This window comes from Scyliorhinus canicula, chromosome 6 (genome assembly GCF_902713615.1).
Source record: "Scyliorhinus canicula chromosome 6, sScyCan1.1, whole genome shotgun sequence".
NCBI classification, from domain to species: Eukaryota; Metazoa; Chordata; class Chondrichthyes; order Carcharhiniformes; family Scyliorhinidae; genus Scyliorhinus; species Scyliorhinus canicula.
The window spans coordinates 94,509,402-94,532,287 of NC_052151.1; the positions used below are offsets into that span (position 1 = coordinate 94,509,402).

The 22,886-nt window shown below is 43.2% G+C and overlaps 1 protein-coding gene across 1 annotated transcript in view; it reads left to right on the plus strand.

Annotated features, from left to right (window-relative positions):
* The window catches only part of LOC119966820 (G-protein coupled receptor family C group 6 member A-like), a 37,796-nt gene that overhangs the window by 9,117 nt on the left and 5,793 nt on the right, over nucleotides 1-22,886 (plus strand). Inside the window, exons 3-5 of the mRNA XM_038798794.1 lie at nucleotides 11,341-12,117; nucleotides 13,332-13,532; nucleotides 16,877-16,997. Coding sequence (XP_038654722.1) covers nucleotides 11,341-12,117; nucleotides 13,332-13,532; nucleotides 16,877-16,997 — 1,099 coding nt within the window. The remainder of the gene's footprint in view (nucleotides 1-11,340; nucleotides 12,118-13,331; nucleotides 13,533-16,876; nucleotides 16,998-22,886) is intronic.

Below are 22,886 nucleotides of genomic sequence, written 5' to 3' on the forward strand. Positions count from 1 at the left end.
ATCCACTTCCAAGTACTCCGTGATCTCATCTTTAGTAATGGAATCTGAAATCTTGCCAATGACCAAAGCCAGGCTAACCTGCCTATAATTTCCGGTCTTCTGCCTCCCTCCTTTCTTAAACAACGATGTTACATTATCCACTTTCCAGTCCTCTAGGACCCTCTCTGACTCCAATGATTCCTGAAAGATCCACAATCTCCGTAGCTATCTTCTTCACAATCTCCGTAGCTATCTTTTTCAGAACTCTGGGGTGTAGTCCATCCGGTCCAGGTGATTTATCCACTTTCAGACCTTTCAATTTCCCCAGAACCTTCTCCTTAGTGATGTCTACTACACTCACCTGAGCCCCCTGATTCTCCTGGAGCTCTGGCATCCCACTGGTGTCTTCCACCTAAAGACTGACACAAAGTAACTATTCAGTTCCCAAGCCATTTTTCTGTTTCCTATTATTACTTCTCCAGCCTCATTTTCCAGTGTTCCAATGTCTATTTTTGACTCTCTCTAACCTTTTATATTTTGATATAAAGTCTTCCTATCTTCTTTTATATTATTAGCTAGCCTGCATTCCTATTTCATTTTATACCCCCCTTATTGCTTTTTTGGTTGTCCTTTGCTCGCTTTTAAATGCTTCCTAATCCTCTGGCTTCCCACTAAACCTCGCCACTTTGTATGCTTTTTCTTTAGCTTTTATGTTGTCCTTGACTCCCCTCATCAGTCATGAATGCCTTGTCCTCCCCTCAGCATGTTTCCTCCTCCTTGGGATGAATTTCTGTTGTGCCTCCCATATAGCCCCCCAAAACTCCTGCCATTGCTGTTCCACTGTCTTTCCTGCTAGGCTCCATTTCCAATCAACTCTGGCCAGCTCCTCCCTCATGTTTTTGTAGTTACCCTTATTTAATTGTGATACTGTTGCATCTGATGCCAGCTTCCCCCTTTCAAACTGCAGGGTAAATTCTGTCATTTTGTGGTCACTGCTCCCTAAGGCTTCCTTCACCTTAAGTTCCCTCATCAAGCCTGCCTCATTACACATCATCAAATTCAGAATTGCCTGTTCCTTAGTGGGCTCTATCACAAGCAGCTCCAAAAAATCATCTCTTCGACATTCCACAAATTCCTTTTCTTGGGATCCACTACCAACCTGATTTTCCCAGTCCACCTGCATATTGAAGTCCCCCATGATAATTATAATGTTGCCTTTTTAATATGCCTTTTCGATCTCCTGATTTATTTTCTGCCCCATATCCTGACTACTGCTAGAGGGCCTGTACCTAACTCCCATTAGGGTCGTTTCACCTTTGTGATTCCTCTACCCACAGAGATTCTATGCCTTCTGGTCCTATATCACTTTTTGCTATCGATTAAAATTCATTCCTTACTAACAAGGCAACCCCACCCCCTTTGCCCATCTGCCTGTCCTTTCGATAGGACGCATATCCTTGTATATTTAGATCCCAGCCCAGATCCCCTTGCAGCCACGTCTCTGTGATGCCCACAACACCGTACTGGCCAATTTCAATGTGCGCAACAAGCTCATTTACCTTGTTCCGTATACTGTGTGTGTGTGCATATAGGTACAACACCCTCAGTCCTGCATTGACCCCTTCTCATACTTGTCACATTTTTAGCTCTGCCTGAGGTTAGATTCCTGCCACCTTCCATACTCTCTGTTCTATTACGTGGTCTGAAACTTTACTAACCTCTCCTGAGCCCTCGGTTCCTTTAACTAGTTTAAAGTCCTCGTCATTAACCAGCATTTCTACCCCCTCCTTTAACTTTGATTGTCTAATTCTCCATACAACTGAACCCTCCCCCTCACTATTTAGTTTAAAGCATTATCTACTGCCCTAGTTATACGATTCACCAGGGCTCTGGTCCCAGCATGATTCAGATGAAGACCGTCCTATCGGAACAGGTCCCCTCTTCCCCAATACTGGTGCCAATGTCCCATGAATTGAAACCCATTCATTCCACACCATTCTTTGAGCCACACATTTACCTCCTAAATCTTATTGATCTAATGGCAATTAGGTCATGGCTCAGGTAGTAATCTGGAGATTATTATCTTTTTGGTTCTGCTTTTTAAGTCAGCCCCAGCTGTTCATACCCGCTTCGTAGAACCTCTGTTCCTGTTCTACCTATGTCGATGGTAACAACGTGGACCCCCACAACTGGATCTTTACCCTCCCACGCCAAGTTCCTCTGCAGCCCAGTTGAGATATCCTGAACCGGAGCACCAGGTAGGTAACACAACCTTCATGATTTTTGGCCCTGGTTACAGAGAACAGTGTCAATGCCCCAAACTATCCTATCCCCAATTACGACTACATTTCTTTTCTTCCCCCCCCACCCCATTTGAATGACTCCCTACATCATGGTGCTGTGGCCAGTTTGCTCATCCTCCCTGCAGTCTCCCCTCCCGTCCACACAGGGAGCAAGAATCTCAGATTTGTTGGACAAGTTCAGGGACTGAGGCTTCTGAAACCCTACCTCCTGGATCTCTCTACCTGCCTCACTCGTAGCCACACCCTCCTGTCCATGACCACTGTCCGAATTCAAGGTAGTTAATATAAAGGGTGTGCTTGTGGCCTGAAACACAGTGTCCAGGTAACTGTCCCCGTCCCTGATGTGTCACAGCGTCTGAAGCTCAGAATCCAGCTCATCAACTGGCCAATGGGGTTTATCATTGTGGACACCTCATACCGTCGGGAAACTTACAGCCAGAGGAGCGGAGGATCGCACCAACGGAGAATTCCATTGCAGATCTTTTGTCCAAGTTTGGGCCAAAAATACCCTGAGATCTGGAGTCAAGTGATTCTAATGCAACAAATTCACAACAAATTGCATCAGCGAGCCCGTTATTGGTAAATTTTCCATCACTTTGCTGAGATTGAAAATAGGTTGATCGAGCAATAATTGCCTAATTAAAATAATTTACAAAAAGCAGTCTTATCATTAATTGATTTTTATTAATAATTAATTTGAAATTTTGTCTACATTTACAGAAGCAATGTTAATTCAAAAGCAACACTGAAGATAACTCCTCATATTTTGTTACTAGTGAATGCACCACGTGGGGTGGAGTCAAGGAAAGGCTCAGGTTTAATCTTTAATGTGTGCTGAAGTAAACAGGGTTCAGGGTAATAGAAGTCACATTGCAGGTACAGAACGATCATTTATTAACCGTCATGTTAGGAGAGCACAACTTCAGAGAAAGACCTCTGGAGCTGACACTGCCAACGTAAAGAATCAATAACATTTATACAGAGTGTCGTTACATAGGCAAGAATATTGTTTACATTGGATCATCTCTGTTTTAAACTTTACATTAAACAAGTTATGTATGTGCCCTTCATCTTTCTATGGATCCCTCCCTAACCTCCTTACTTGTTGCCAGAACCAATAGATGTGTCTGGTCCTTAGGTCAAATTAGAAAAACATGTTTGTTAATCTTTATGCTGACTGTGTAGATTATGCCTTAAGAATAAACTGGAACATGTTGCTGTACCCTTGCACTGCCTGCTCCAAATGGTGCCACGTAAGCTTTTAGGTGTGTTTTGGGCCAGGGTCTAGAGAACCCCAACGTGTATCATGGAGTTCACCTTACCCACCACTTTTAATAGATTTTGGTTATGAGGAGCTGATGGGCCCACTTTACAGGTGTGCTGCAACAGAGATCTAAAGTACTTTTAAAACAAAACCATGTTTATTTATGAATCCAGTTAACACTTTATAAACCCTCAGGAAACATTTAAACAACTATCAACACCAATAATCACAGATGTAATATTCTATAAGTAACCCTTCATAATTTTCCTAACAACATCCATAAGTTCTAAAGACTTTTTTTTTACAGAAAGACAGCAGTTTAAATTCTCTACAGAAACCGGTATTACTTTGAAATCCTCAAATGAGCTGAAGACAGTGTGTAGCTTGTAGAGAGATTACAGCTATTTGATAAACACCCATTTCTTAAAGGTACATCCACTACAGCTATTTGATAAATACTCATTTCTCAAAGGTACTCTCACATGACACCTCCCCCCAAGGCAAAAAATAAACTATCGACTTCAAGATGGTTTCATTTTTCACCTTTTCATTTCCTTTAAGAAATATTAACAGTGAATATACATTTTCTTTTTCAACAAAACAAAACACACAAACATTTATAATAACAGAGTCCATTTCAGTTCTTCTTCCTCCAACTGGACTCCCTCTTGATTGTCAGTCTCTTTGGACAAGAAGATCTCTGCACAATCCATCCATTTCTCTACGCCTCGCCATTTCTCTTTAAAGTCAGATACTTTCGTTCAAACTGATCACAGAGCCCCTTGTAATTCTCCATTTTCAGGAGCATTGGTTATCCTGGCCTTTCGACCTTCAAATGCCTGTTGAAACTCCGCTGTCCACTGAAAGTTTTGACGTTTCTTCAACAGGTCCATCAGTGGAGCAACCAAGCTGCAAGAAATTGGCACAAATGTTCGATCAAATCCACTATTGCCAAGAAATCTCATTATTCCCCTTTGTGCTGAGGGTATTGGCAACTCCCCAATAACTTTTGTTTTCACATCCCGTGGGACCATTAGACCATATGCGATTTTATGGCCCAGGAAAGTGAATTGGGCTTTTCCAAATTCACTTTTGGCTAGGTTTACCACCAAATGTGCCTCCTGAAGTCGATCGAATAACTCTATAAAATGCTTTAAATATTTTTCCCATGTCTGGCTAAAAATGACCAGATTGCCCATGTATACCGCACAATTGGGTAATCCTTTTTTTATTCAAAGTTTTTTAAGGGTACCCAATTCAGTTTTTCCAATTAAGGGGCAATTTAGCGTGGCCAATCCACCTAGCCTGCACATCTTTGGGTTGTGGGGGTGAAACGCAGGCAAACATGGGGAGAATGTGCAAACTCCACACGGACAGTTATCCAGAGCCGGGATTGAACCTGGGACCTCGGCGCCGTGAGGCAACAGGGCTAACCCACTGCACCACTGTGCTGCCCGACAATTGGGTAAACCTGAAATGACTTTGTTAGTTAAGCGTTGAAATGTGGCTGGGGTGTTTTTCATGCCAAATGGCATAACTTTGAATTGGTATCTACCATCTGGAGTCACAAAAGCTGAAATCTCCTTCCCCCTTTTGACAAACCTTTAAGTAAATCCAGTTTGGAAATAATGAAATGAAAAATGAAATGAAAATCACTTATTGTCATGAGTAGGCTTCAATGAAGTTACTGTGAAAAGCCCCTAGTCACCACATTCCGGTGCCTGTCCGGGGAGGCTGGTACGGGAAAAAGCTGATTGTCCCACTTTCTCAATGCAATCCTCCAAGAATGGGAGAGGATAAGAGTCCATTCTTGTAACCGCATTAACCTTTCTATAGTCCACACACAACCAATGGGCATCATCCGGTTTTGGTACCATCACTATGGGTGAGCTCCATTGGCTGCAACCCACTTCAATTATGCCATTTTTAAGCATACTTTCATTCTCTTTGTTAACCTGTGCCAATTTTAAAGGGTTAAGTCTCTAAGGATGTTGTTTAATTGGAACAGCATTTCCAACATCTACAGCATGTATAGCCATTTTAGTATTTCTCAATTTATCTCCACAAACTTGCCTATGTGATATCAATAACTCTTTCAGGTCAGTCTATTTTTCCTCTAGAAGGTAACTCAACAATGTATCCCATTTTTTAAGATCATTCTCGTTTTCCAATTTAATTTGAGGTATGTCAAATTCAAAGTCATCTGGATTTGGTTCGTCACTTTGAGTTAGATTCATGAAAATGTCCTCCATTTGCTCCCTTCCCTTTCAAAGTACCTTTTAAGCATATTCACATGACACACGCAATGAGATTTCCTTCTATCTGGCGTTCTTACAACATAATTCACCTCACTTAATTTCCTTTCAATCTGATAAGGTCTACAAAACCTTGCTTTTAAAGATTCACCTACGACTGGTAATAATACTAAAACTTTATCTCCACTGGCAAAACTACGAACTTTGGATTTCTTGTCCGCTACCCTTTTCATCATATTTTGTGCAATTTTTAAATGCTGTCTAGCCAATTCACCTGCTCCATTTAATCGTTCCCTAAAATTTGACACGTAATCCAATAATATAAGTTCCGATTTCTCACTCATCAATTTTTCCTTAATCAATTTATGTGGTCTTCTTACCTCATGTCCAAAAGTTAGTTCAAAAGGACTGAATTTGGTTGACTCATTAGATGCATCCCTAACTGCAAACAGTATGAATGGAGTTCCTTTATCCCAATCCTCCGGATAATCGTGCCAATAAGCCCACAACATTGTCTTTAATGTCTGATTCCACCTTTCTAATACTCGCTGCAATTCTGGATGGTATGATTTAAATTATTTTATTCGTAAGATTTCCATAACTTCTTTGAACAACCTTGAGGTACAATTTGATCCTAGATCCGATTGTATTTCTGTGGGTAGTCCATGTTCAGTAAATAATTTAAGTAACTCCACCACAACCTTTTTAGCTGTAATATTGCATACTGGAATGGCCTCTGTAAACCTAGTAGACACATCCATTATAGTCAAAAGATATTGATTCCCACTTTTCGTTTTAGGAAGCGGTCCTACGCAATCAATTAAGACCCTTGTAAAAGGTTCTTCAAATGCTGGAATGGGTTTAAGGGTGCTGGTTTTATCACTGCTTGAAGTTTCCCTATCACTTGACATGTATGACATTTTCGACAAAATTTAACATCTGTATGTAGTCCAGGCCAATAAAAATGTTTCTGGATTTTAGCTTGAGTTTTCCTCATTCCCAAATGACCTCCCACTGGTACCTCATGTGCAACTCACAACACCTCCTTTCTATACCCTACCGGAAATACCACTTGACGAACTTCTGCCCACTTTTCATCCACCTGCATATGTAAAGGTCTCCATTTTCTTATCAAGACATCACTTTTACGGTAATAACACTCTGGTATACACTCAGATTCCTCTTCCGTGTATGCGTTCTGATACATCCGGTTTATTTCTACATCTTTCTGTTGTAACTCCGCCAATTTTCCTGAACTAAAAATATCCGCTTCATCCTCCACCTGTTCTTGTTCGTTTCCAACCACCTGATCAAAAATTGTTTCTGATAATTGAACTTCAACTTCATCTTCATTCTTTGATTGCTCCTCTTGTCTTAGCCTGTACTTTGCGACCTTGTGACTACATAATCCGGAAAAATCCCAGGATATTCGTCCTTCAACACTTCAGTTGTCTGATTTTCCACTGGCTTATCAATCACAGTAGGCATAATTCCCATCTGCGATCCAGCTATATCATTACCCAAAATAAACTGTATTAATGGACAAGATAATTTCTCTATTACTCCTACTACCACTTCACCACTCTTCACTGGACTTTCCAACCTTACCTTATCTAAAAGAACACTATTCTTCTCACCCTGAATTTCATATATTACCACCTTTTCTGGCAATATTCTTCCGAAGCTACATAACCCCTAATCTCTTACCATTAAAGATTGACTAGTTCCCGCATCTCTTAAAATTGTGACTTCTTTACCTGCTCCTTCTGGTACAGAAGAGTAAACTTTACCCACACAAGTAAATTCTTCAAAGAAATCTGGCACCTTCTTATTAATCACCTCTTGATCAGGCTGTACAATCTTTTGCATCTCCTTCGCTTCACTTGGGCTTTCCTTTACCACTTTAACAAACCCCACTGTCCTATCCTGTTTTACCACATCAGCCTTCCCAGTGCTTTTCTTCAACCACCAACACTGTGACTTTACATGGTCTAGTTCATTGCAGTGAATACATTTGAAACGTTTCATTTCTCTTCCAGCCTCCTGGATTTATTTTTTGATCTGAGGTACACTCTCCTTATTATGTCCCATCAGATCTCCCTTACCTTTACTACTTGAGTATTTCTCATGTCCCCAGTTTCTAACCCTCACAGGCTGAAACTGATGTTGGAAATATTATGAACTAAGTCATAAATAACTGCCATTTCTGTGCTAACCTTGCAGTTTTAACCTTCTGATCTTCCACATGAGTTCTCACTACAACATAATTGAATTTTTAAACTCCTCCAAAAGTATAATTTCTTTGAGAGCTTCATACGGGGCCTCACGGTAGCATGGTGGTTAGCATCAATGCTTCACAGCTCCAGGGTCCCAGGTTCGATTCCCAGCTGGGTCACTGTCTGTGTGGAGTCTGCACGTCCTCCCTGTGTGTGCGTGGGTTTCCTCCGGGTGCTCCGGTTTCCTCCCACAGTCCAAAGATGTGCGGGTTAGGTGGATTGGCCATGCTAAATTGCCCGTAGTGTAAGGTTAATGGGGGGATTGTTGGGTTACGGGTATACGGGTTACGTGGGTTTGAGTAGGGTGATCATTGCTCGGCACAACATCGAGGGCCGAAGGGCCTGTTCTGTGCTGTACTGTTCTATGTTCTATGTTCATACGTTCGGTCTATTTTCAAAATCCTTATCCACCTATCAAAGTTACTCTGTTTGATCCTTTCAAACACCATGTATGTTTGACCAGGTTCTTTCCTTAAATTTCTAAACCTTTGTCTGTAGGCTTCAGTCACTAGTTCATATGCACCTAAGATGGATTTTTTCACCTCCTCATGTGTCCCAGATACCTTCTCTGGTAGCGATGCAAACACTTCACTTGTCCTACCTACCAGCTTTGTTTGAATCAGTAATACCCACATGTCTAGTGGCCATTTCATTTGTTTAGCCACCTTCTGAAATGAAATGACAAAGGCTTCTGCCTCCATCTCATCAAACCTTGGCAATGCTTGGACACATTTAACTAGATCTCCACCAATCCTTCAACTATGGCGCTCTTTCTCTTTATCCTTATCACAATCCTCCAACTGTACGTTTCCCTGTACCTCCGCCAATTTTAACTAACTGTCATGTTTCATGGCCATTTTCTGAAGTTCAAACTCTCTCTCTTTTTCCCTTTCCTCCCTTTCTCTTTCTTTGTTTCTTTCTTCTCTCTCCTTTTCTTTTTCCCTGACCTGTATCTCCCTTTCTCTCTCTTTTTCTCTTTGTTCTGCTAGGGCTATTCTTTCTTTGTTTTTTTTCTTCTCTCTCCTTTTCTTTTTCCCTGATTTGTATCTCCCTTTCTCTCTCATTTTGTATTCAAGCTGCTTTAATTCTTTCTCATGTTCCAGTTGTTTAATCTGTAACTGAATTTTTGCCAGTTCTAATGAGTCAGATTGTGTCTCAGGCAATTTTAAATGTTCAGCTAGCACAATAAGTACCTCTTCTTTTTGCATGCTGTCAGGTAACGTTAACTGAAATGTTTTTGCCAAATCTAAAAGCCTCTTCTTAGTCTCTGTTTGTAAGGTACTGAGTGTGACCTTATCCACCCCCAAAAACCTCTGAGCCTCTGAAAGAGCCATTGCCCACAACACACTCCCTACTTAAACTGAAATATCACATCTGAAAATCAACCACAATATGCTCACCCCTCACTGTCTGTAAGTTTGCAAAGCCAACCAAATAGATGGACTTTTATCCCCCTCGAGCCCCCAATTTGTTATGGGCCAGGGTCTAGAGAACCCCAAAGTGTATCATGGAGTTTACCGGACCCACCATTTTTAATAGATTTTGGTTATGGGGAGCACACGGGCCTACTTTACAGGTGTAATGCAACAGAGATGTAAAGTACTTTTTTTAAAAAACCATGTCTATTTATGAATCCAGTTAACACTTTATAAACCCACAGTAAACATCTTAACAAATATCAACACCAATAATCCCCAATATAATATTCTATAAGTAACCCTTCATAACTTTCCTAACAACATCCATAAGTTCTAAAGAGCCTTTTTACAGAAAGACAGCCGCTTTAAATCCTCTACAGAAACTGGGATTACTTTGAAATCCTCAAATGAGCTGAAGACAGTGTGTAGCTTGTAGAGAGAGATCATTATACAGCTGTTTGCTTTGCCTGCAGCTATCCAGCTCCAAAAATGAAACTAAAACTCACTGTAGCTGCCAGCTCAAAAACGAAAGTAAAGCAGACAGACAGCCCATCTCCACCCACACTCTGACATCACTGTAGCTATTTGAGAAACACTCATTTCTTAAAGATACTCTCACATGACAGATATCACCTTTGTGAAATTGTCCTTTATTGCTTTAGTATATTATACTGCACCATATTGATTCAAAATCCCTCAGAATCAGTGCTAATTGCCCTAATAGAACGTTGTTAGTAAATCCTAATCATTTGTCTTCCCTTAACAGGTAGGAAAGTGAAAATCTGACAAGGGTCCCATTTTTATCAAATTGCGTGTTTGTGTGTGTGTATGAGTCACCACCTTCAAGTAATGTGTAGAGTTGGGAAAAGGAACTCTCAAAGCAAAATTGGGATTATAGGTTCACTACTGATGGCTCCTGATAATATTTGGTCCATTACATTAATGTAGTCGCGGAATAAAGATGTAACTGTTTGATGAACTGAAGAATGCATCACAGCATCAACACATGTCCACTACATTCTATTCTGACATCTTTTTCATGGAGGATTTTATTCATCAGCGATTTGTTATGCTAGCAAACTATATTTTTAGTACAGGCCAATTTAGTTTGCCAGCTGCAGCTTCTTCTGTGGTTATTGTACAAGACACGTTTCAAGTTACGAAAATCATTTTTTTCTCCACTCAGCAAGTTGTTTTTTGAATTTTAACGGGTAAGGAAAGTTTGAAGTTATGACCAATCTGCAGCACAAGATTCAGCTGCAGGTGCGGATATAGGGGGGATGTCAGAGGTAGGTTCTTTACCCAGAGAGTAGTGGGGGCATGGAATGCACTGCCTGTGGAAGTAGTTCAGTCGGATACATTAGGGACCTTCAAGCGGCTATTGGATAGGTACATGGATTACGGTAGAACGATGGGGTGTAGATTAATTTGTTCTTAATCTCGGACAAAAGTTCGGCACAACATCGTGGGCCGAAGGGCCTGTTCTGTGCTGTATTTTTCTATGTTCTATGTGTTTTAGGTGCTAAGTTGAAATTTGACCCTAGCGTGACATTGCACTGTTTCTTTTAGTCCAAACTGACTGAGTAGAACTCAGTGCTAATTAGAACTGAATTATAGATCATTTTTGGCTGCTGGCTTAATGCTACTAAAACAGGATTGAGTTATCCAAACGTATTTCTCACTTACATCTTCGATGCCTCATTATATGAAAAACAAATACAAATTACAGCCACACACTTTTAATATTTAATAAAAAAATATTTGTTTAAAATAATTCATGCATTTTTTCTAAAAGAATAAATGGTTCCATTTTGAAACATTGCCTCTTTCTTGAACTCTTAACAGATCAGTTACGCGTCATCAGCAGAAACACTCAGTGACAAGGCAAGGTTTGGATCATTTCTACGGACTGTTCCAAATGACAATCATCAAACTTATGCCATGGCTAAACTTCTTGAGAACTTCAACTGGAACTGGGTTGGAGCCATTGCTAGTGAAGATGCATACGGACGGGCTGCACTAAACAGTTTTATCTCACATGCAGCAAGGTTGAATATTTGTGTTGATTTTCATGAACTGATTCCAATTCACGGCAATGAACAGCGCTACGCTAAAATCAATGCGACAGCTGAAAAGATTATGAAATCAACTGCAAATGTCGTGATCGTCTTTGCAAGACGAGCAGATATCATCAAACTGTTCACCATATTGATTGAACAGAATGTAACTAAGATCTGGATTGCCAGTGATTCCTGGTCCAATGCTAGGCAGGTTGCCAGAATTAAACATATTGAAAAAATTGGAACTATTTTGGGTTTTACATTCAAGAGTGGAAACATTCCAAACTTCAATGGCTACTTAAAAAAGTTGAAGACACATCCCCAAGATGACAACAAGCTTACTAAAGACTACATACGTTTCATCAATAAAAGTGGTACAAATGAACCAACTTGGAATGATTCAAACTCAAAGCAAAACAAAACTCTGACATATGACCAAATAATTGAATCAACTACCTATGGGGTCTACTTAGCCATCCGTGCCATAGTTCATGCTCTTCAGAGAGTGCTCAATTGTACTCAAAGAAATTGCGACCTAAATTTTAATTTCCCACCATGGCAGGTAAAAAAATGTCAAGGTTCATTCTGTATTATGCAAGTATCTCCAGAGTCTCAACAGCCTATTTTCCCTCACTGTTCTTCCCATACCTTCATCTTCCCAAGACGTGATTTTGTCAATTCTTTCATTGCAAGCACGCCACCATTCACAACCTCCAACGCATCCGGAACTTTACAGCTACTTTCCTCTTCCAAAGAAAGCCTTGTATGCTCCATGCTTATCTTTAAATTCACCCATTGCCTCACTCAATCCTACCCCTGCAATCCTTTCCATATCCAAATTCACATTCTTTTCTTTTGCATCTGATCTACTCCATACACTCTCTCTTTCAAATCTATCATTTGTGACAAAGCTACCAGTGCCGACTCTCCTTCACCTTCAACACGCTCCAGAAAACCGAGCTCTTGCTCATTTTAACTTTATTCACCCTGCAAGAAACAAGCATTAGCAAACCAGTGACTTGTTTCGGCACCCCACCTTTTTCTCTTTGTCATGGATACTAACCAGGGTGACCGGTTTACCTTTCTTTTGGCAGATAATAAAGCTACAATTCTCTCATTTTCTTGGCTTTTCTTCCTCAACACTTTTCTGTTTTCTTACCTGAAAGCATCCATGTTGCTCAGGAGCAGATAATACGTAGCTGTGGGAACACTAAGGTCAGCATTCTAAAGTGGAAGAAATGCTGGGGACACCCTTCTGCAGAGAAAAACCTCATACTCCATAAAAATAAGACCTTAAGTTCACTCATCTGTTTCACTAACCTTTGACGTACTGTATCTACTACTATATCTCCTCACACATGGAGAAAGATAATTCCTTGAAATGTTTCTTAGCAGTCCTCTCATTTCCAAAGTCAGATGTCTACTTGCACATGAAACACATGTACTTGTTCTTTGGAAGCACTGGCAGTGATAGGCATCTGAAGGTCCCTCTTTGGCACCTGGAATGATAGGAAAGGAATGATAGAAAGGAAAACAAAACCACACCAAATAAAATTCTTGGCAGTTATTATGCCTAACCCTAATATGCCATAGTCCCAATTCCCTCAGTCACCATGCCATTGCTGTAAAGACTCTCTCACGCTGCCCAACCCTCACGCTGCCTGAAGACATTTATTATTGCACACCTTCCCATTCTGAAAATAAATTATTTCTGCTTTGTGTGCTCAACATATTTCTGTATAAACTTCCAATAACTGAAGAATGTTCTATTTTCAGTTGTTAAATGAGTTGAAGAGCATGAGCTTTATGACAGGAGATGGGAAATTTGAATTTGACAAATCAGGAGATTCCTCAAATGGATATGACATAATCACATGGAAAATGGTGAATGGTGCAATACAGTATGTCAAAGTCGGTGACTACAATGTGATGAATCGATTGATAAGCATCAGCAATAACTTCAGTAACACGGCAAAGGTGATCAATTCAAAATAATTCAGAAATGGGTGTGGTTGTTTTCAATATTTTTTATCTATACACATTTTTAAAAATATCTAATAATCTGTATTTGGATTTCAGAGTATAATATCAGGGATGAGAGAATCAACCAAGGGGAGGGTATGTTGGGGATGACCAGGGTATTACAAAGCAAACGGTCCCTTCAGAATATTGGAAGAAGACAAGGTGTATTTGGTGGCAGTGTAGCATCACACTCAAAGTGATGAAAAAAGTGGAGGATGACCTATTGAATAAGGAGGCTGTGGGTGGAAGGCGAGGAGAATTGGCATCTTATTATAGTTCTGGGAAGGTGGGTAAGGGGTGAGAGCATATGTGTGTGAAATGGTACAGAAATAGGTAAAACCCTGTCAGCAATGGTGGGGAGGAGGGGATTGATTGGTGGAGGAGAAAGGAAGACTTATCAGAAGAGGTAGTAGGACATTTGCATTGCCAGAACAGATGTAATGAAACAGAGAAGCTGGGAGAATTGAATGGATTCCTTACAAGAAGCAAGATGTGAGGAAGTATAGACAAGGTAGCTGTGCATGCCAGTGGGTTTATAGTGAATACTAGTCAAAAGCCTATTCCAGGAAGGAAAACAGAGAATGGTGGAAGGAAAGGAGAGTTGGAGATAAACCATGTCATGGCAAGGGAAGAGTTGAAATTGGGGACAAAGCTGACATTTTCCAGTTGAGGATAAGAACAGGAAAGGCACTAAAACAGTCATTAATGTACAGGAGAAAGAGGTGAAGGAGGAGGCCTTAGTGGGAATGGAAGAGAGTGTGTTCCAAATACTCCACAAATTGACAGGTCTGGATAAGACCCATGCAGGTTCTGATGGCAGCAACTTTTATTTAGTAAAAGTGAGTGCAGTTGGGAACGTGAATGTGGGAGTGTCCCCCATACATCGGCTGTCCTTGCTCTTCTAGGTGGTTGTGGTTGTGGGTTTGAAAGGTGCTGTTGAAGGAGCCTTGGTGAGTACCTGCAGTGCATCGTGTAGTGTATCTGCAGTCACTGTGCGTCAGTGATGCAGGGAGTGGATGTTGAAGGTGGTGGATGGGATATCAATCAAACAGACTGCTTTGGGTTGGATTGGATTGGATTTGTTTATTGTAACATGTACCGAGGTACAGTGAAAGGTATTTTTCTGCGAGAAGCTCAACAGATCATTAAGTACATGGAAAAAGGGAATAAAAGAAAAGACATAATAGGGTAACACAAGATATACAATGTATACCTACATTGTAGCACCTACATTGGATGAAGCATACAGGGGTGCAGTGTTAATGAGGTCAGTCCATCAGAGGGTCATTTAGGAGTCTGATAACAGCGGGTTCCCAGACTTCTGTATCTCCTGCCCTATGGAAAAAGTTGGAAGAGTGAGTAAGCCAGGTGGGAGGGGTCTTTGATTATGCTACCCACTTTCCCCAGGCAGCAGGAGGTGTAGATGGAGTCAATGGATGGGAGGTAGGTTCACGTGATGGACTGGACTGTGTTCACAACTCTCTGAAGTTCCTTGCGGTCCTGGGCCGAGCAGTTGCCATACCAGGCGGTGACGCAGCCTGATAGGATGCTTTCTATGGTGCATCTGTAAAAGTTGATACGAGTTAATGTGGACATGTTGAATTTCCTTAGTTTCCTGAGGAAGTATAGGTGCTGTTGTGATTTTGTGGTGGTAGCGTCAACGTGGGTGGACCAGGACAGATTTTTGGAGATTTGCACCCTAGGAATTTAAAACTGCTAACCATCTCCACCTCGGCTTTGTCCTGGATGGTGTCGGTTTTTTTTAATGTTGTTGCAGCTGTATGCATCCAAATAAGTGAAGAGTATTCCATCACACCTGTGCCTTGTAGATGGTGGACATGCTTTGGGCGGGGTGGGGGGCTGGGGGGAGGGGGGGGGGGGGTCAGGGATTGAGTTATTTTCTACAGAATTTCCAGCCTCTAACCTGCTCTTGTAGCCACAGTATTTATATGACTTGTCCAATTCCATTTCTGGTCAATGGTAAGCCCCAGGATGTTGATAGTAGGGGATTCAGTGATGGTAATCCCATTGAATGTCTAGGGAGATGGATGGATACTATTTTGTTGAAGATGGATGCAACTTTGAATACAGTGTGGCGGTTTGGTGAGAAAAACAAAATTTTAAATATCTTTAAAAAAAAATCGGGTGGCACAGAATCATAGAATTTACAGTGCAGAAGGCAGCCATTCGGCCCATCCAGTCTGCACTGGCCCTTGGAAAGCACACACTAATTGGGCCCACGCCTCCACCCTATCTCCGTAACCCAGTAACCCCACCTAACCTTTGGGACACTAAGGGGCAATTTAGCATGGTCAATCTATGATCAACCTGCACATCATTGAACTGTGGGAGAAAACCAGAGCGCCCGGTTTCTGTATGGAGTTTATGCTCCCCATGTCTGCATGGGTTCCTCCGGGTGCTCTGGTTTCCTCCCACTTTCAGCAGTAATTATGAAGTTAGTGCACTGTTTTAAACCTGGTTACATCTTATCCAACAAAGTGAAACTTTTTTGAAATGATTTACATCGACGCTAATGGTACGAAATGGAAAATTCTATTCAGATTGTACTTGATTGCCGGCTGTGGGGGCTTAACCAGTGCATTCATAGGGGAGCTCAGAATCAAGGACAGCAACTTCTAGACCTCTGTGTTTAACTGCTCACATGCGGTCTCCAGATTTGCTGTCAGTTTCACAGGATTAATGAGACAAATACTGAGTTTCACTGTTATTACCAACACAAAAAGCCCAGTCAATCTTGTTAGTTTGTCCTGAATTGCACGACGGATGTTGCTATGGGCTGATGCTACAAGCTTGGTTGAACTTGTTTTCCATAGACTTGATGGGGAGCATTGTTCAGTCCGTCAGCCGCGTGTTTCTCGGCTGGCTACGGAATTCTATCTTCCCTCTGATTGTTAATGGGATTTCCCATCGTACCCAGCACACGCCGCCGGGAAACCCGTTGGCAGGGCTGTCCTGTCGACAGGAAAATTGATTCGGAGCGGCCGGAGAATTCCGGACGATGACTATTAAAGCTTCTCATTCTATTTGCTGAGGGAGATATAAAGCTGGTGCCACAATTGAAATGAAACTTTCCCCATCCGCTGCATTAACATGCCTCCCCCTATCTCTCTGCACCAAAACCATTTACTATTTTATTTTTCAGTACCTTTGCTAGTCCTGCATTTAGTCTTCTTTTTTCTAGAATGGTTGTAGTGTCAGCCTGAGGCAGCAGCTTAAAGAGACACACTGTCAACACAGTTTTCAGTAACTCATGTGTTTTCTTACCGTGTTTCTTACAGGTTTTATTCTCTAATTGCTCACGAACCTGCTGGCCTGGAGAAATGAAGACTGCATTATCTGAAAACACCTGTTGTTTTGATTGTGACACCTGTGCAGCGGGATATTACTCTGAAAAAAATAGTAAGTATCAAACGTGAGATGTTAGGGAGAAAATCCAGCAGAATTCATTCCACGTATGAAGATATATAGAAACTATGGACTGAACATGAGATTGGACTTTCAGTTTCTGAGGTTATTTCTGATATTTAATACCTGGTACCAATCTCAATGCTATAATCCAATTGTTAAGTAATGGGTTAAGAGACATTGCAATTAGTTGTCTCATTTATGTTAAGTGTTCAATGATTGTCTCATTTATGTTAAGTGTTCAATGATTGACACTGGTGTGTAAAGAGGCTTCAGGTGGCCTCTGGATCTGGTGATGTGTAGAGTTTTCTGCAGAGTCATTTGCAACAAATAAAAGTGTGTTGGTGAAAAAGGAGCAGAACTTTTGCCTCTTCATACCACAGCATTTAATACGTCTAACACCAATCATGGTGGCAAAATAGCTATAAATCATGAGAGCAAAATATTGAGTGGTTGGATTGTAATGTAGCACAGTGGGCTAAATAGCTGGCTTGTAATTCAGAACAAGGCAGGCAGTGCGGGTTCAATTCCCCTACCAGCCTCCCCCAACAGGCACCGGAATGTGGCGACTAGGGGCTTTTCACAGTAACTTTATTGAAGCCTACTTGTGACAATAAGCGATTATTATGTGAACTCCAAAGGTAAAGTTCAGTTTTTAAATTATTAGCGTCAGCGATATCCATTACTTTTATGATATATACACAAACTTTCAGATCTCACTTGGCCAGTGAACCAGAGGTTATACAGTTTTAAGAAGGAACACTGGGGGTGTAGAAGTGTTGGAGCAGAGCACGCTGCACTAAAAGGATATGGAAAGAAGTCCGTAAGAGATTTCAAAGATATAGTGAATTCATCTTTTCATTGATTCTGAAAAAAATAGGGCGAGGCTTAAAAGCAGCAAGGCCTTGCATGGTCTGTGAATGGGCCTTCTTTCTTCAAAGAAATCCAAATATTATAGGCATAGAAGCCTGCTGAGAGCTATCATCTGCCTCTTTGTTGAGGCTTTCAGTCAACAATTTGCAAATTCACAAGTGTCTCAGTGAGGGAGAGAAAATTTTATTGCACGGATGAGTTTGACTTTTTTTAAACAGTGCTTTTCATCCTGCTACAAAATTTCTCACCATGACCTTAGAGGCAACTTAAGGGGGTGTTTAAAGGATTTTCAAAAAAGAGTTCAAATTAATTTAAATTCAACATTGAGTTCAACAATTTCAGAAAAGAACCTCTGTCTCCATTTAATTTTGTGATTTTTGGGTTTTGTTTTTAGATTTTGGCTGTTGGGAATAATTTTACATTCCAATTTAGGTCTCCATGAAACCCATCGTTTGTTGCTTTACGTTTCCCATTCCCATCACCTTTTGCCTTGTCACAGACCTTCCCTTTTGTTCTCTCCCTTCCCCTTCCCTTTCTTCTGCCTCCACACTTGCTTTAAACTCGTCACATCTCAAACCTTTTCCATTTCTGATTAAAATGTCATCGACCGGAAACACTGAGTACAATTAAGCCATTGCATTGCACCCAGCACGGAGCCAGGCATGACGCAGGGCAGGTCACAAGTCACCCAGTTCACTATGCCTGGAACATTAGGCTCATTTAAATATTCCCATGGCTGCATTCACCTGGCATCCGGGAGTCGACGGCCCCGCTTGCCAGGTCACAATACGGCGCCAATTAGCACTGGTTTCCACAGGCATGGACCTAGCACGACAGCAAATCGAGGGTCTCGGAGGCCCCCCGAGTGGCCAGGGACAAGGCAAGGTCGTATCCTGGCACTCTCCCGGCACCTGAGAAACCTGGCAGTGCCACCCAGGGACCATGGCAGTGCCAACCTGGAACTTCCAGGGTGCCTGGTTGGCGCTGCCAATGTGCCATGTTGGCACTGCCAAGAATCAGGGCCTGGGGGGGAGCTGGGGGAAGGGGGTGGGGTATTCCTATGAAAGGGGTGGTAAGGTAGGGTTTGAACGGGCCACAGAAAGGTTTGGGTGGGTGAAGGGGGGTGGCTCCTGGAAAAGGGGGGAGGGATGTAGAGATCGGTGCCTTTCAAAATGGTGCTCCGATCAGTGAGAAGCCAGTCCTGCTGATGAACTCAGCTCGCCGGCGCCATGTGGGTGTCACTGGCTGGGCCAGTATTTGTTGCCCATCCCTAATTGCCCTGAACTGAGTGGGTTGCCCGGCCATATCAGAGGGCATTTAAGAGTAAAACACATTGCTCTTGATCTGGAGTCACACATAGGCCAGACAAGGTAAAGATGGCAGATTTCCTTCCCTAAAATGTGGGTTTCTGTGACATTCGGCAATGATTTTAAGGTCATCATTAGATTTTTTATTCCAGATTTCTTTTTGTTGAATTCAAGTTTCAACATCTGCCATTTTGGGATTTGAACCCAGGTTCCCAGAGCATTACTCTGGGTTTCTGGATAATGTCATCATTCCATTGCCTCCCCATTTGAAATAATTTGCAAATTGTTTTTATGTATCAATTTGTCATCGGCATTTTCCTTTACCTGTTAATATGGGGCTGGACTTTCTCATTTATTATCATAGAATTTACAGTGCAGAAGGAGGCCATTCAGCCCATCGAGTCTGCACCGGCTCTTGGAAAGAGCACCCTACCCAAGGTCAACAACTCCACCCTATCCCCATAACCCAGTAACGCCACCCAACACTAAGAGTAATTTTGGACACTAAGGGCAATTTAGTATGGCCAATCCACCTAACCTGCACATCTTTGGACTGTGGGAGGAAACCGGAGCACCCGGAGGAAACCCACGCACACACGGGGAGGATGTGCAGACTCCGCACAGACAGTGACCCAAGCCGGAGTCGAACCTGGGACCCTGGAGCTGTGAAGCGATTGTGCTATCCACAATGCTACCGTGCTGCCAAGTGTCATTTTGGGCGAGTGAAGTAGCGAGTAGCCCATTGCTGGTGTTGGTGAATTTGCATGCCTAATTTTTAGGCACTTTGAAAAATAAAGTTTTGCACCAACCTCACGCCGTGCCCATGACGGGTTGCTTCTGATTCGCCTGGCCTGGTATCAGTTGAGCACTTCAATCAGGGGGGACGCTCCATTCAAACGCCTCCCCTCGCAGTTATTCCAAATCCAGTCAAGAGATTCACTGCTAGGTAGGCCGCCCCAAGGTTTTCTGAGCGAGCACTGTACAGAAAGCTGGATGAAGTGGAGGAGAGGCAGGACATGCCCCCCAGAAAGGTGACCAACCAGACCCCGCCTTGGAGGTGGCGGCACTGCTGTTAAATGCCAGCTCCCTGCATTGCAGGGCGGACAACCAGTGCAGGAAGAGGATGAGTGACCTCCCATTCAACCAGGGTGAGTCACTCATCTTGTCTGTCACCACTCACCCACTCACACTCTAGCACGCATTCACTGAGAGCTAACTCTCTGCCACCCTACAGGGCTATGCCAGTCACCCTCCTATGCTCTTCCTCATCTTCCCTGTAGTTCCTCTCCTCACCATATCCATGCTCCCACTCACCAATCACACATGCCAGGCATCCTTATCATTTGATCCAGCCTGTTTACACTCTCCCCATCTGTCTCCTTGCAGGACAAGCCTGCTCACAATAAAAAATGAAGCGAGCACAGACAGGCAGAGGGATGCCCGAACTGAAAATCCTCTTGCCTTTTGAAGAGAAAGCCTTCCAGCTTGTTGAGGTGTTAGATTCTCACTCCTGAGCTGAGGCCAAGGTGGGCGCAAGAGAAAACATTGAGGACCCACAACACAATCATCCATCTCGTCAGCCTTACACGAGTTCTATTACTCCTATCCTTATGCCCCTGCCAGGTATTAATGCAATCTCCATTCCCTTGCAAGAAAACCAGTGGAGCAGCTTTGGAGAGCAGCTCCGACATCTTTTCAGACATCCCGATGGAAGAGGTGTCACACCTGTCACTCACACCCTTCACCAGTCCAGAGACGCACAGTAACTGTTGAGCACTTCTGATCATCCACAGTAGACTGAGACAGGTCTATCCCAGGGATCTGGCACATGGAGGACTGCAGGAGGCCAGGAATCTGCGGAGCCCCAGTCAGATGATGTGCTTCTCTCCTGGGTCGTCCCTCAGCTGAGGAGCCACCGAATCAAAGTCGGAATATCAGGAAGGGATGTCAGCTTCACTCCTCAGATTGAGAGGCCAACTGGAGGAGTCCTCTGTCCAAGGAGATCCTGCCAACAATCTGAGGCAACCAGGGCCCTACTGCAAGGAAGGAGGCTGCAGTGGAGACCTTGGTGCACCCCATTTACTCCATGACGGGGGATATCCATTGCATAGTTCAATCTATGAATGCCACACTTCAGGGTATGAACTGCATGAAGAAGGCACTTGTGTGCATCCAAGAGTGCCAGCACCAGAGGAGGGCGGCGCTTCTGAATATCACTCCAGCTGCTCCTCTGTCCCAAGGAAGAAACAGGAGCCCCCAGAACATCCATGGGGAGGAGGAGCAGCCCGGGTCTTTCTACCCAGGAGATCTTGGGGCTGTCCAGCCCATCTGACTCCCCTCTTCCTATGACCAATACACCTCCAGCCTCGCTGGCCAAAGAGGGTGGCACCACCTGTGCAACTCGCAAGCAGGCCGGCCCTTCAGGACCTGGCCGTCCAGAGGGCAGCCCCCAGAGGGCATGCCCCCAACAGGGCATACAGATAGCAGGCCACCTCTGTCTCAGCTGTGGATCCTAGGAATACACCACGATGTAGCAGCAGGGTTAGGAAGGTTAAGAAGTTACAGTTGTACAGTGTGGGCATGGATGCTGTTAGCCACTTGTACATAGTGAACATTTATGTAATTATGTAAACTCCTCTGTAATGTATTAAACCTAAGTTCTCGTTCCCTTTTAGTGCCTCCCTGCTCTCATTGCATAGCTCTCTAATCTGCTGCAGACATAGCGGTGTGTATCTAACACGGTAATGCTGGATGCTGAAATGTGGCCCCTCCTCCATCTGGAAGCTGTGAGAATGCCAGATCATTGGTTGGTTTCCCTCACGCTGACAGGACACAGTCATAACATGCCAGTCTCACACTGGCAATGAGGAGCCCCCCATCCCCCTCAAATGTCAAGCCCACCACTCAATCTAGTCATTGGGAAAATCTAATCTCACAAGGAACCCAATGGCTGGACCTTTGTGAAGCCGTTCCTCCAGTAACAGTGGCACAGATACTGAGGGACACAACTGATTAAGGAGGAAACTCCATCAGAAAAGATGAGTCTGTCTGTGCATCATCACCCTGATATTACCCTGGCCACAGGGAGTCTGCAAGCAGGAGTCAGACATTCACAGCAGCTATCTCAGGGGAACTTAGCTGTCCTCACTGCAAGCCATCATCTTCCTGCACTGTTTAGACTGGAGAAAGCTCTCCCTTCCCACGACAGGAGCAATTTCAGGGTTGAGTTAGCTCTGCCACCAATCAGTGAGGAAAGGCCCTCTCCCATGATGGGACTTCCGTGTCCAAACTAGGCCTGGTCACCTATGAAGCGGGAGGCTCTGAGGGTGTCCTGAGCTCTCCACCCCAATTGGGCACTCGCCGTCACATGACAGTCTTCATCTGCCTCCTTCAGGGAATCCCCGTTGGTGCCCTCCTCAATATCCTCATCATCATAGATGATGTGTCACACATTCGCCTCCTCCTCTGCCAGCTCCTCACCCTGCAGCACCAGGTTGTGGGGAGCACAGAACACAATCAGAATGCACAAAACCTTCTGGGGGCTATATTGGAGGGATCCACCTGACCGGTTAATGCAACAGAACCGTAACTTCAGGATCCTGATCATCAAAATGCAAGTAGCAGCATGAGCCTCATTATAGCGGGTCTCTGCTGCACTCTGTGGTCTCACACACCTGCAGGTAGCACTTTGCATGGTCGTAAA